This window comes from Cryptotermes secundus, unplaced genomic scaffold, assembly GCF_002891405.2.
Source record: "Cryptotermes secundus unplaced genomic scaffold, Csec_1.0 scaffold106, whole genome shotgun sequence".
NCBI classification, from domain to species: domain Eukaryota; kingdom Metazoa; phylum Arthropoda; class Insecta; order Blattodea; family Kalotermitidae; genus Cryptotermes; species Cryptotermes secundus.
Window position 1 is genome coordinate 1,313,351 of NW_019734310.1, and position 13,999 is coordinate 1,327,349.

At 37.4% G+C, this 13,999-nt stretch overlaps 1 protein-coding gene across 4 annotated transcripts in view; it reads left to right on the top strand.

Moving 5' to 3' along the window:
* The window catches only part of LOC111868414 (filaggrin), a 113,173-nt gene extending 100,234 nt beyond the window's left edge, over positions 1–12,939 (top strand). For all 4 annotated transcript variants that reach the window (XM_023859023.2, XM_023859021.2, XM_023859024.2 and 1 more), the window contains 3 exons: positions 2,376–2,533; positions 4,845–5,106; positions 11,646–12,939. In XM_023859023.2, coding sequence (XP_023714791.1) covers positions 2,376–2,533; positions 4,845–5,106; positions 11,646–11,840 — 615 coding nt within the window. In that variant the 3' untranslated portion in view covers positions 11,841–12,939. The remainder of the gene's footprint in view (positions 1–2,375; positions 2,534–4,844; positions 5,107–11,645) is intronic.
* Positions 12,940–13,999: the final 1,060 nt, after the last annotated feature.

The window sequence follows — 13,999 nt, forward strand, 5'->3', positions numbered from 1 at the left end:
ATAGAATACTTCTAAGCCCTCCAAGAAAGAATGGGATGTATATACCTTATAGTAAGACGGAGTACAATAGGAGAATACCCGTTACACTTGCCTCCCTCCTGCCTCGACTGGGAAAGGCCGGCTTGCCAGGTCATAAATGCTGCATTTCACAAATTTTCGCCTTTGTAACTGCAAGTACAGTCCAGTCAAAAATATGGTTTTTAATACGAACTTCATGTACTTGAACTCTATTCCACATTGAAGCAACAGTCCAGCCTGAAATTTATTTTGTAATACTAAACATTATGGAGCCGAAATTTTACATTATATCAAAGAATTGTTTCTAAAATGACAAAAATATGACCTTATTTCAAAATTATGCCAAAATATGCTGTAAAACCAATAAAACTCTAAAATATGCATTTATATGCACAATAAAAACGACATAATTTCACTAAGAATGACTGTAAACATGCATAATTACATTTAAAAATAGGAATAAACCCTAGGAAAAAAATATGACATGTCATAGAAATCCGGGCCCTAGTTATCATTATAAATTCTTACAGCCATCATGTTTCAAGGTTATTACAACACATGTTAAAATTGCTGACCATTAGAATGCATGTATGCTGCCACTTGTGCTGTTGAATATTGCTATTGCATGCATCCAAGTTCTTTTCTGATACCAACAGTGGCTTCATCTGTGACCTCTGCTGTTGATGACTTGCTTCCGAGTTGCCGCCATGACACACTCTCAGCTTCACGCAACTCCACAGAAAGAAATCTCATGGGTTTGTCAGGATGCTGAGTGGGCAAAGCCACCAGTATACCTGTTCTTATCCATCTTCCTTCATATCTTCATTAAAAAGTTCCATTACTGCTCTCCTGAAATGTGGAGGTGCTCTGTCAAGTTGTAGTCACATTCATCTTCATGTTGCAAGAGGCTCATTTTATTTTCCAAAAAATTCCCATAGTTCCTATAATGCAAAGTAGATAAACATCTCTCGATAACATGTGGCGCAATCAGGCTACTGCCTAATGATTTTTTAATCATATTTATTTATGTTCTATGTCTGTGTTATGTGCATTTCATATTATGTTACCTAGACGTGTTCCAATGATTAATTGGAACCTTTTTTCTGATATGTGACACATTCTATATCCAATGGTTTGTGAATCTACTTCTGAACCTGTCTCTGGATCTGCTTGAATTTGAAATAAAAGAACAAGAACTCCACACCACACGTTAACTGAAAATCGTTATTGAAAATGGCACCCTGCTACCTCATGTGGATTTTGATGTCCTAAGAATGTGAATTCCTTGTGTTGGTAATACTGTTCTGGCTAATTGGAACTTCATATGTGAACAGAATGCCATGCAGATTTTGTGTAGCTGTGGTTGCAGCAGTTAACAAAATTGTATGCAGTTGGGATGATATCCCAATAAGAGGTTGTACTGTTTGCAGCAATCATCATGGTGCAGAATTATCCATACTTGAGCTTTGTTGCACTGGAGCCAGAACATCATCTGCATTCCTTCATGTGAAGGAACCAGTCTTCCTCATAGTTCTTTGTTTGTTCTCGGATGTTTTCAGATGTGGAATTCTGAAAAGTGGATATTGTTTCCGGTATTCCCCCGCAGCAACTATACCATTTCCAATGCAGATTGGACCTTTCCTGTTCCAGATACCTATAGAACATACTCCTAAAGTTTGGCCAAAATGTTGCCGAACATTCTGCTATAAAAAGATTGATTTCCTGAATATTTTCATGAAGTATCATATTTATTGATCTTCGGTGTTTGTGGGCAGATCAGAACTAGCCTGTCTTCCCAGTTGCCTGCATCTCAATACATCAAATTCATAGAGCATTCAAGATGTTTGTATTGATGCTGGTAATGTACAGTCTTAAGAAACACTGGATACAGCTCAGCATGCCTGGAAACCAATCAAGAAGTGTAATGGTTGTCTAAAATCAATTTGTGTTCCTATCTTTATGAAGTATGGAAATGATGTGGTATGTGTATGACATGAAGTACCTCTTTCGAATGATCTATCCATTCTGAGTATAGCTTTCTATGCCATAGCTCAAGCAGTTAGTCGCTGGCTTCTCACCGTGGCGGCCGGGATTCGATCCCAGGTCTGGTAAAGTGGGATTTGTGGTGGACAAAGTGGCGCTGGGGCAGGTTTTCTCCGAGTAGTTCAGTTTCCCTGCCAATCTTCATTCCACCAATTGTTCCACAATCACCCTCACCTATCATCTGGGGCTGGTACAATAGGCCAGAAGTGGCCGCAATACAATGGACTTAGTCGCACCCCACTAGCATTAAAAAAAGTGTAGCCTTCTGTAAATTCAGCTCTTTGTATAAAGTAGATCTGTTCATGTCATTACAGCTACAGATCTTCCGGCCAAGTATGTTTGGTAATACGCTTCTGGAAGTTATGGCCTTACAGAAGGAGCGGTTCCCACATCGGAAACTTCCTTGGGTCCAATCCACGCTCTCAGAAGAGGTCCTGAGGCTACAAGGGGCACAAACAGAAGGCATATTTAGGTGACTTTATGACTGTATTGTAACTACACTGTATACTAATTTGATCACTACTTAGAATTGTGTATTTTTATTATTCAGAGAAAAAATGTCAGGACCCATGACCATATTTTTGTTCCTTCATATAATTTTACAGGTTTTGAAATGCCTCCTCTTCAGTGTGGGTGGATCTGACTGCTACTGTTGTGTCAGACCCTGATTCGATTGTGTCCTGGTCTGGTCAGTTATTTTGTTGTTGGTCATTGCCAGGACAGTCATTCTTGGTTCTGGTCCTGCCTGACCCATGACAATATTTTTCTGTCTTATGACTCTGACTGGACTCTTGACTGTTGTCTTGGTTGGGTAAATTGCTGCTGGGCCTCACCAGCTCAGTCATTCTTGGTTCTGAGTCCTGCAGGACTTGTGACCATATTTTACTGTTTCACAGGTTTGGGATTCCTGCAGTGCCTCTGACTGTCACTTACAGAACAGTCCAGTCCAGTAAGTTGCTGCTGACCCTTGCCAGCACAATCATACTTGGTTTTGTACTCCGTTGAGACCCGTTACTAAATTTTCTTCATTCCAAGACCATTTGCATGTTTGGAAATTGGGTCTCCAACAAGAGGAGGTGTCGATCTTTCTGAATAGGCACCACTCTCCTGGTCCTATTGGTCCTCGTTATATAACCCAGGTGCTGATAGAAAACACCGTTTCCAGTAGTTTCTCCATCGTTGCATCTGTATCCATTTTTATGGGAACATGTTTACTGAGCTGTTGCCTAGCAGTGAATGTCTCCTCTGGCTCTGTTATTCTAGCTTTTGGCCATCATATCACAGTATTCTTGTCTCATTTGCCATCTGATAATGTCAGAAGGGATAAAATCAGTCTGGTTATCACCAATTTCTCAGATAAATTGTTTGTGTATTGTGATCATGGCAAGAGTTTTAGGCAAAGGTCTGATGAACTTCATAGAAAGACCATTATGTGTTTTTTGTGGCTTTATGTTTTGGTCTCATAACTAAACAAACCTTGTGAGAACATTATTAATTCATGTTGTCTAGGAAACATTGCTGCTCTCTGTTCACCAGAATGTATTTAATAATCTGTGCAGAGGCTTCGTGTTATTTCTGTGTACTGTACTATGCTTTCAGCAGTTTGCATGTAAAGGATTGAAATTAAAATGCATAATGGTTAATTCTTAATTATTTTTTTGTTATAATGCTCAGTTCCATGAAGTTAGTTTTTTTTTTATGGAATTAACTTGGCCAGTTTGGACAGTCATAATTCCCAGAATAAATCAAGTGTCCTTGTGTCCATCTTCATTGTGTTCTTCTGTAGCAAATGCTTCTCCGTTACTGTGATAAAGTCAACTCTCGATTATCCGGGGGGCGGTTTAACCGGTTTGCGGCTTAACCGGGGCTACTGAGGCTTTTTTGAGGCTTATATGTTGTTTAATATTCATTCACTTTTGTTTCACATGGCGAGTTGTAACACTATTTTCGCACTAGTGTGAACCGAGCTCTGCATTCTTTGGTCCCATTATGCTAACACAATGTTCTAGGGTAGGGGTGAAAGAATGCAAGGATTTGTGGAAAGTTTCAAGGACAGATACATCGCCCCAGTTAGTATCTTTGTGTCGATCTTCAATTGCATTAGCAAAATATCAGGGTGTAAAAGGAAGCATGTTGTGTTAAGTATTCAACAGAAAAAGGAAAATGCCGCGAAAAAGTAAACGACAATATTAAATCTTTTTTAAGTGTTAAGTGTGAATATTCGTAAAAAAATGTTGGATGTTGTTGAAGACTGTGTTTGAAATAACTAATTCATATTTCAGTGTAATGTAAAAAAAGTATTAAATAGGCCATGAGATGGCATAAAAATGAGGTTGAATAAATTTAAATACAGGTAGGCCTATAGTATTATGAAGGTACAGTATTACAGTACTACTTTTAATAAAATTTGTCTTAACCGGGTTTTCGATTAATCATGATTTCCATTCCCACCATTATCCCGGATAATCGAGAGTTGACTGTATTATATTTACAATTTTGTGTTGCTTCTTTTCACTCAGTATGAACCCAGTAGGCCTTTTTACCCATTGTATTTGTCCTCCTTTATTTTCAGTTTCTGCTATGAAGAATATGATTTGAAGTATCATGCTTTATAAACTGACATTTGATGTGTACTCCTGGATCAGAAACTGAAAGTGTTTACTACCCCAGTACAGGAAAAGGCTCAGTTGACATTTTTGTTGTCTTATTTTGGCTTGGAGTTTATTTAATATAGATGCTGCTATGAAAGTCTTCTCTTGTAACAGTATTTACTTTGCTGACAGGGTGTCTGCAGATGTGGATGAAGTTAATTCACTAAAGAATCGTATAGACCACTGGGAGTTACCAAATGACATTACAGATGCTCATGCACCGGCGTCACTGCTGAAGCTCTGGTATCGGGAGCTTTATGAACCCCTTATACCAGATTCTATGTATGCTGAGTGTGTGAACCATCATGCAGATCCAGAAATTGCAGTGGCACTGGTTCAGAGGCTTCCAGAACTTAACAGGCTGGTCCTGTGCTACCTCATTCGCTTTTTACAGGTCAGTAAAGTATATACTTGTATGTATAATATAAACTCCATCGTAAATGTAACACTTTATTGTAGTTCTTGTCCCCCTTCTTTTACACTACATGTTTCAGCTGCAACCGGCCATCATCAGGTGTATTTCACTTCACATAGCTGTCACACTGCAGTCAATATTAACATTTAAACTCCAGATTTCCAACTGTTCATTACTCTGTCGTCAATCGGCACCCGATATTCCAGAACTCCCCTTGTTGATTTTGTCAATTATGTTTTTAAATCTTTATTAATATTCACATGTTGATTGGTTTAAAATTTTAAATTCTTAATTTAGCTTTACTATTTAAAATTTTAATTTAGATTTAAAATCAAAATCACAGAGATACCTGCTCTATGCTTATATGTGAGGCCGAAACATGTAGTGTAAAAGAAGGGGGACAAGAACTGCAATAAAGTGTTATGTTTACGACGTAGTTTACATTATACATATAGCAGTGTGGAATGTAACAGGATGCTTAAATATAATACAGTAAAGTATATTTTTGTACAAGATGTAACTGTGATCAAATTATCAATATTTGATGGGAAGGTGTTAGAATGAACTGCAGTGAAATACTGTTACGGCATTTCATAAAATTGATACACATGCTCCTAGTTACATGCGTGAGTTAAAATAGTTAATTCCTTCTAATGTGCTTTACTAATTTAGATGGGTTTCAATTAATGATGCTCACTGACAAATCAAGGGGCAGAGATGAATTGTTGTGTGGGTTTGTGGAAGAAAAATGGGGGGGGGGGGNNNAGGGAAAATTATGTTTGATTTATGCAGTTTCACCTTCTGCAATTTTTTAGCACAACTATTGCACAAATGTTGAATACCTGTAAATAATTCTGGCCAGAACGCTGCTTCTTCATTGCATAGACTTCCAGTTCTTCAGATCTTTTATCCTTAATGTTATTTTTAGGTGATGAAATGTATGTACACAAAGATTGCTATATAGATTTCCTACTGACAGTGTCATAAAGTAACCCACATAAGAAGAAGCCTATGTACTGTAACTCCAGTCATGTAAATTAAATGTTTATTAAGACAGTCCTACATGTTTCAAGGTCATAATCAGGGTTTCTTCAGTGTTCCATCTCACATATTGAATGTTTAACATTTATATATCCATATCCAAGGATTAAGTTTTACTTAAACAACTATAAGCTGTTATGTAAGGAGGATATTTACTTTGTTGACTGGTTCCACAGCTCTGCTCTTCAGAGTGACCAGTGCACCACTGACTGTGAGGCGCATATGAATTTTGCTGATGAATCAGCATGGCTGATAACATTTGGAGTATTCTGTGACTTGGCAAAGGCTTTTGACTGTGTAAATCATGAAATTTTATTAACTAAACCAGTGAATTAAAAATTCTGTTGGATAATTAACCGCTTCATCTGCTTCCACAACAGTGTCGACGGACTTGTATGTGACTGCCTCGCAGTGAATGTTAGACTGAATGATATTGTTAACTTTGTAGACGTCTTTGTTCTTGGCCACAAGAATAGCTCGTTCACTCAGCCAGTCGTGATTCTTATAATTGGTTTGAATATTGGGAAATACTTTTTCAACCAATTCTTCTTTTGACATCACTAAATTGCAGAAGTTATGAGGCAACGAAATTCGTCCTGAGGTCAGATCAACCGGCCCCTTTCCGTTCCCAATTTCCAGCAATTGATGTGAGAATATCTCAACTGATTGATCGTTTTGCAGCTGGACACACATATGAGGGGGTACCCAAAAGAAACCGAACTTATTTTTTTTTTAACTTATTTATTCAAATTTTGAGCACAAACCTTCAATCCCCTTCAAAGTACTCTCCACTTACACTAATACACTTGTCTAGTCTTTTATTCCATTTTTCAAAACATTGTCTAAATTCATCTTTTGAGATGCTTGACAGCGCCTCCGTCGTTTTTTCCTTTCATGTGTCTTTTCACTCGAGGAAACAAAAAAAAGTCGCACGGGGCAAGGTCGGGTGAGTATGGAGGGTGAGGAACAGGGGTCATACCATTTTTGGTCAAGAATTGTCGTACAGACAGGGCTGTGTGAGCAGCATCGTCCTTGTACACCGTTTTTAAGATTTCAAGAGTTTGTGTTCCACTTTTCCCAAGCAAAAAGCAGAATTTCACCACCGCACGCTGTTCACGAAAATCAGCCATTGCAAAAATGACGATCACACAAAACAGTTGTTACTCTAAACTCTGCCGAAACTAGTCCTTACCTTCTGAAGCAATGGTAGTCGGCTTATCGACTCAGGAATGTTAGCTCTATGGGCTCATAGCGGCAAAACGCGGTACTACAAAAGCTCTGCCCACAAAAAATTAGTTCGGTGTCTTTTGGGTACCCCATCGTATTTGTAGTTAATTTTAACGTCTTTACGTGTCGCCACAAAGTAGAGTATTTCAGGCAAGCATTTATTTCGTCCGCTGGTGTTGATCGAGGAATTACAGGTAGTGTTTGCCTGAAATCTCCTGCAAGCAATATTAATGCGTTCCCAAATGGTCTGATGTTTCCACACAAATCTTGCAATGATCGATGAAGAGCCTCGAGCGATTTTTTGTGCGCCATCGTGCATTCATCCCAAACAATAAGTTTGCATTTCTGTAATACCCTTCCCATGCCTGATCCTTTGTAAATGTTGCACGTGGCAGTTTCAAAGCGGAATGAGCAGTTCTTCCACCTGGTAGCAATGTCGCAGCTATTCCGGACGACGCAAGAGCTAAGGCTATGTAATTTTGGGATCGAATTGCTGCCAGAATCAATCTAATTAGGAACATTTTACCAGTTCCTCCTGGCGCATCTAAGAAGAAGAATTCTGCAACCCCGTTATTGACAGTTTTCATTATTTGATCATAAATGCCTTTTTGCTCAAGCATTAGCTTAGGAATATTTGATTGCACATATGACAAAAGATCACCCGTGTTGTAATTTTGTTCACGACAATTCTACATTGAACGAAGCAGCAGCAGATCAATTCGGTGATGGCATTCCCAATTGATTGAGAACTTTGTTCGCAATTTCTAAGCACAAATCTTCAGTCATTATCAATGCTTCGATGCAGATTTCTGCTGTGAAATTCATGTTCAAATTGGAATTTTCCTTGCGTATTCGACGGAAAATATCTTCAGCCATGTGCGATTTATATTTCTCCCATAAGTCTGTTGGAGATGAAGGAGAGCAGGTGGTCAATATGATTGCAAACAATGCACGAATTTGATGTGGATGTGACGTGTTGCACGCGTCAGTAATACATGTAGCGTGTTTGGGTATGTCACGCTACAAATAACTTTATGCCATATGAATTATAGCGAACCTTTATTGTAATTCACTTGCACACTTTACAATTATCGTCACCTGCAGTATTAGAGTTACTGGTTACACAATCTCTCAGCCAATACTTCTGTATCTCTTGGCGTCTAGGTTCCAACCTTCTTCAGCGGCAGCTATTCCAAGGCTGACTGGGCGAATGAATTCAACCTCCTTTTATACCCTCGGCTGCTGCTATGCAAATGAGCCTTTGTCATAACTGCGGAAACGCTTTGTTTATTCCGTGATTCCTACGCAACTTGTAGGGATATATATGGAAAATAAATGGACAATGACAATGGCAACGACCCATTGTTATTGCGTTGTCTCTGTGGGAGCGCTCTGTGTATCCGTCGTAACCATGGGGATTCGATACAGTATCGCTATTGTTACTTCCTATGCAACGGTCTATTCTAGCATTTCCATAGGGGTGACTCTTCTGAATTCCAAATTCCAAATCTGTTTTTCAAAAGAAGCATGTTTTTACCTGTCACAGGTGTGACATCTATATAATAGGTATATAAAAATGCGCGCATTCGAATGCAACATTGTATCAAAATTTCAAAGCAATCGGTGAAGAACTTTCGGATATTCAGGATCCTGAACAAACGAACATTTACATTTTTATTTATATAGATTACAATTTTTTGGCATTCAAGGAACAACATTAAGTTGGTTCAGATCCTACCTAACAGATAGAAAACAAAAGATTGAAATAAAATCATCAAATTCAATCCAAAGTACCTACTCAAACTGGGTAATAATAAAACATGGAGTTCCACAGGGGTAAATTTTGGGGCCTTTGCTTTTCATAATTTATATAAATGACCTCCCTCCTACATTAAGGACCTCATCAATACCTATAATATTTGCAGATGACACTAGTGTTATAATTTCTTGTAAAAATTGGACGATTTCTGCATGTTATCAAGTAAGGTTCTTTCGCAAATGAGTGAATGGTTTTCTGCAAACAAGCTGTCCCTAAACCTAGAAAAAACAAACGTAATAAAATTTATAACAAAAAACTCACCACAATATCCATCAAACATAGGATATAATGATAAATATATAGAAGAGGGAGTAAACACAAAATTCCTTGACTTGCAAATTGATAATCATTTAAACTGGAAAAACCATATCGATCAGTTGATTCCAAAGCTAAGTAGAGAATGTTATGCAGTTAAGAGTCATGTTACTTATTAGTGACATTGACACTCTCAAACCAATCTGTTTTGCTTACTTTCACTCTTTAATGAAGTATGGAATAATTGTCTGGTTAATTCACCTGACAGTAAAAAGGTATTTACATTGCAAAAGAAAATTGTTAGAATCATGATAGGTGTCAAATCCCGTAATTCTTGTAGGGATCTATTTAAGAGACTACGGATCTTAACTTTGCCTTGTGAATAATGAAGAACATTTTCAGACAAATGCGGATGTACACAGACACAAACACTGTCTTCATAAACCAATTGCTAACCTCTCATGCTTTCAGAAAGGCACATATTATTCTGGTATCAAAATTTTTAATAACCTGCCTTCTGATCTCAAAGGTCTTATGAATGAAAAGGCACGATTTAAAATAGCACTGAAACGATACTTAAGTACACATTCATTCTACTCTGTTGATGAATACATATTGTCTAGAAAATAACTTATGTATCTTTAAATAGCCTTTTGTGTAGTCACTGTGTTTTCTTGGTTTCTCTTGTGTGAGGACTCCATTGGGACTCTACTCGTACAGTCCCATAACAGTCATAACAGACTATAGAAACCAACTGTGAAAATGAACCCTGCTAGCTGGATCATGTGGCTGCAAGTTGTAGTTTACTGTTGTTTTATAGGGTCTAACCTTCAGCAACTGTGTTGACACTTCAGTCACTTGAGCAAGATGTTTCAGTGATTTTCTAGGTGGATGTTCAAGTCTGGCTCCTATGTCATCTAACTTCTTCTCAGTAAGCCCCCTGGCACTTCTGTTTTCTTCTTGTCTATTTAGAATCCCATTGTTCTAAGCTTGTTCACCAAATTGTGAATTGTTTGTCTGCTGGGAACTCTTTCATAACGAATTTTATGTTGACACTTTCTAGCAGATCATATTTCACATTGGCATCATACAGAAATACACATTGCTGTAAAGGATATCGCATCATGACATAGCACACTGCTCACTAATTGTAACTGCATAATTATTTCAAAACTATTATATTTTTTAACTGTCTCAGAGAAGATGAAGAGAGATGAAGTGACAGTGACAGGAGTTTGGAGAAAACTGCATAATGAGGAGCTTCATAACTTGTACTCTTCTCCAAGTATAATTAGAATGATCAAGTCACGGGGGATGAGGTGGGCAGGGCATGTGGCACGAATGGGGGAGATGAGGAATGCGTACAGGATATTGGTGGGAAAGCCAGAAGGAAAGAGCCCACTAGGAAGACAAAGGTGTAGGTGGGTGGATAATATTAAAATGGATCTTACAGAGATAGGATGGGATGGTATGGATTGGATTGATCTGGCTCAGGATAGGGACCAGTTGAGGGCTCTTGTGAACACGGTAATGAACCTTTGCGTTGCATAAAATGCTGGGAAATTCTTGAGTAGCTGTAGAATTGGCAGCTCCTTCAGAAGGGCTCAGCTCCATGAGTGAGTGAGTAAGTAATTAGAGAAGATGCCCATGAATTCTAATTATAGTAAAGTAAAATTCTTGTATTTTCATCATGTGGTGCACGGGTAACATAATTTAGTTTTTTTATCAGTGCATGTAGGAGCTTGTAGTTATTATGAGTGAAACTTAATCCTTGTATATGGATATGTAATTTGTAAAGCTTAATTAACATAATCAGAATTTATGGAAAAAAGTTTATGTGATGTAGTTAAAAAATATATGTGATAGTTCCAACATAAATTTCTTTATCAGCAAATGAAGCCCAAAATACTTGGCTGATGAAAAATTGATTGCTATACTTTGGATCAATTCTTGCTGTCACAAGTTGTCAGCTGCTTTTTCTATATGCATATTACTAATTCATAATCAGTGTGAATACTAATTAAAAAGCGATTTTTGTTTTACTCTGACAATTGGAGATGTACAGTTGTATCCACAGTGTTGTTTAGTAATAATCTAACGCTGATTAGTTCTTATTTTTCAGGCTTCATTAACAGAGCTGAGTTTATTGTTACTGTTACATACAATTCTATTGCAGATTTTTGCCCGTACAGAAGTTGTCCAAGTAACCAAGATGGATGCTAGTAATCTTGCCATGGTAATGGCACCCAATTGCCTACGTTGCACGTCAGAGGATCCACGCATAATTTTTGAGAATGCTCGTAAGGAAATGGCATTTATTCGCACACTTATTCAAAGTCTAGATACAACTTTTATGGAGGGCATCTATTGAATTGTTGGCTACCATGCAGCCTCAGGATTTTTAGGTGCTGAATGATACATTGAATCACCATCATCATCATCATCATCATCATCACCACCACCACCATTATTATCAATACATAATCTAATATTTTTCATTCATCAGAGCTTGTGTGTTAAAAATTGTGTCTGGTAACCACCAGTCTCTTACCAAGCCACTTGGCTATAAGTTATTTCATATAACTTGGGTCAGTTCTGAGAACTCTGTAAAGAACTGGGAAAGAGCCTTATGCAAGTGACAGTTGTCTTTTTTGTCTTGTTTACACATGAGTTTGCTATTCACACACAATATTAGCTGCTCATGGTGTCTATTGGGCCCTTTAGAGATGTATTTTTTGAGTTCCCTAGTCACAGATCATATTCAGAAAATAATGTAATGCATAAATGATTTAATATCATAGGCCTACATTGTATGATGTAATTTCTATTTTGATGTTTTATAAAGTTGTCTTTGTAACAGGCTCCAATGAGCCCATATATAGTGCTGCCAATGTATGGCCAACAGATAGAACTGCAGTGTTTCCTAGCTGTCTTTAACAGGATGTCAAGTGTTGATGGTATAACAAGATCATATGTTAATAATTTAGTTTTATTTTTAATGTAGGCAGCCCCTAAATGGCTGTGGATCTGGATATCTTCTTTAACTTTTTCCATATTATTATCTGCAAGTTTGGTTAAATTACCATACTTAGTTGTGTAGTTTCTCATATTTTTACATGAAGATATAATTGTTTGCTACACAGATTATATGTATTGGTCTCCTTCTGTCCTCCTTATACTACTTCAGCAAATAACTGAACTTTTGTTGAGGTTTGTAATGGCTGTAGAACGAACACAAATAGTACTGTTACTATTTTGGGTTTGAGGTTCTCACAGCAGGACTACACAGAGTACTGTCTACTGGGATGTGGTGCCTAGCAGTCCTATAAATGTTAACTAACAATTTGGGGGAACATGCTACTTCCATCTTCAGGGACAAAGAATAAGCTGAGTAAGTAGTCAGCAAGAAACAAGCATGTTGGCCACTATTTGGCCTATTGTACCAGCCCTGGATGATAGATGATGAGCAGTCAGCGAAATTATAATTGGCAGGGGAAACTGAAGGACTAGAAAAAAACCTGCCACAGTGGAAAGCCGGTGACTAACCTCCTGAGCTATGGCATGGCCTAATATAGACTCTTTTACAGAATGTGGAAGGAGAAGGGATACAGGATTTGAGTTGGAAGTACATTCCTACAGAAAATTGCATCAGTTAGATGTCTGTGACAAGTTACTCTTGCTTTCATAATTTATTGGGTATTACCTTACTTTCCTGCTACTGTTAGTGGATGAGTAGACACATTTCTCAACAATGTTAACTATTTATTTTTATGTTACATTAATGCATAATGTTAACAGTTTATTTTTTATATTCTGTTAACATTTTTATGAATGTTTTTAATGTTCAAAAGATGATGACATGTTACTGGACACAATTTTTATCTGCAGTTTCAGACAGTACAGGGATATGAGCAGGTTTCAAGTTTAGCACCTCTGGACAACTGCTATTAGAATCTCATTAATCTGTTTGAACTCCAGTAATGAGCATGTAATAGTTCATATGGACATGTTTTTACATCAGATGTATTTCCCAACCTGGTACATGAAACTCTTGCTTGTATAAAATTTGTAAAACAAATATTTAAGATTTTAGCTTTCAATGCCAAAGCTTGTAATTAGTTAGGAATATTAACTTCAGACTTGTACAGTTTATAACATTTTAGGTATGAGAAAGTGAGAGGAGAATATGTCTTGTGACAATCTGGTCGGATTTTTTTTGTGCCCCCTTTAGACTGTGGTGGCCTACGGCTATTTTTTTACGATTCATTATGCTTTAAGCAACAATGATTTCATCCTTTTAAATATTTTATAATGTTTTGGCTTATTTTAATATAAATGCATAATTCTTGGTGATATATATATCACATGTTCAGATGATTTAAGTTAAAATTGTCATTTTGTCCGTATTCTCCCAGACCTGCAAGTACCATTATTAACATGGATTTTTTTATCATGTCACAGCTATATGTACATTCTGAGCTGCTCATAATGCATTTTATAAGTACTGTAAACTTTTCCTGTATAAACATA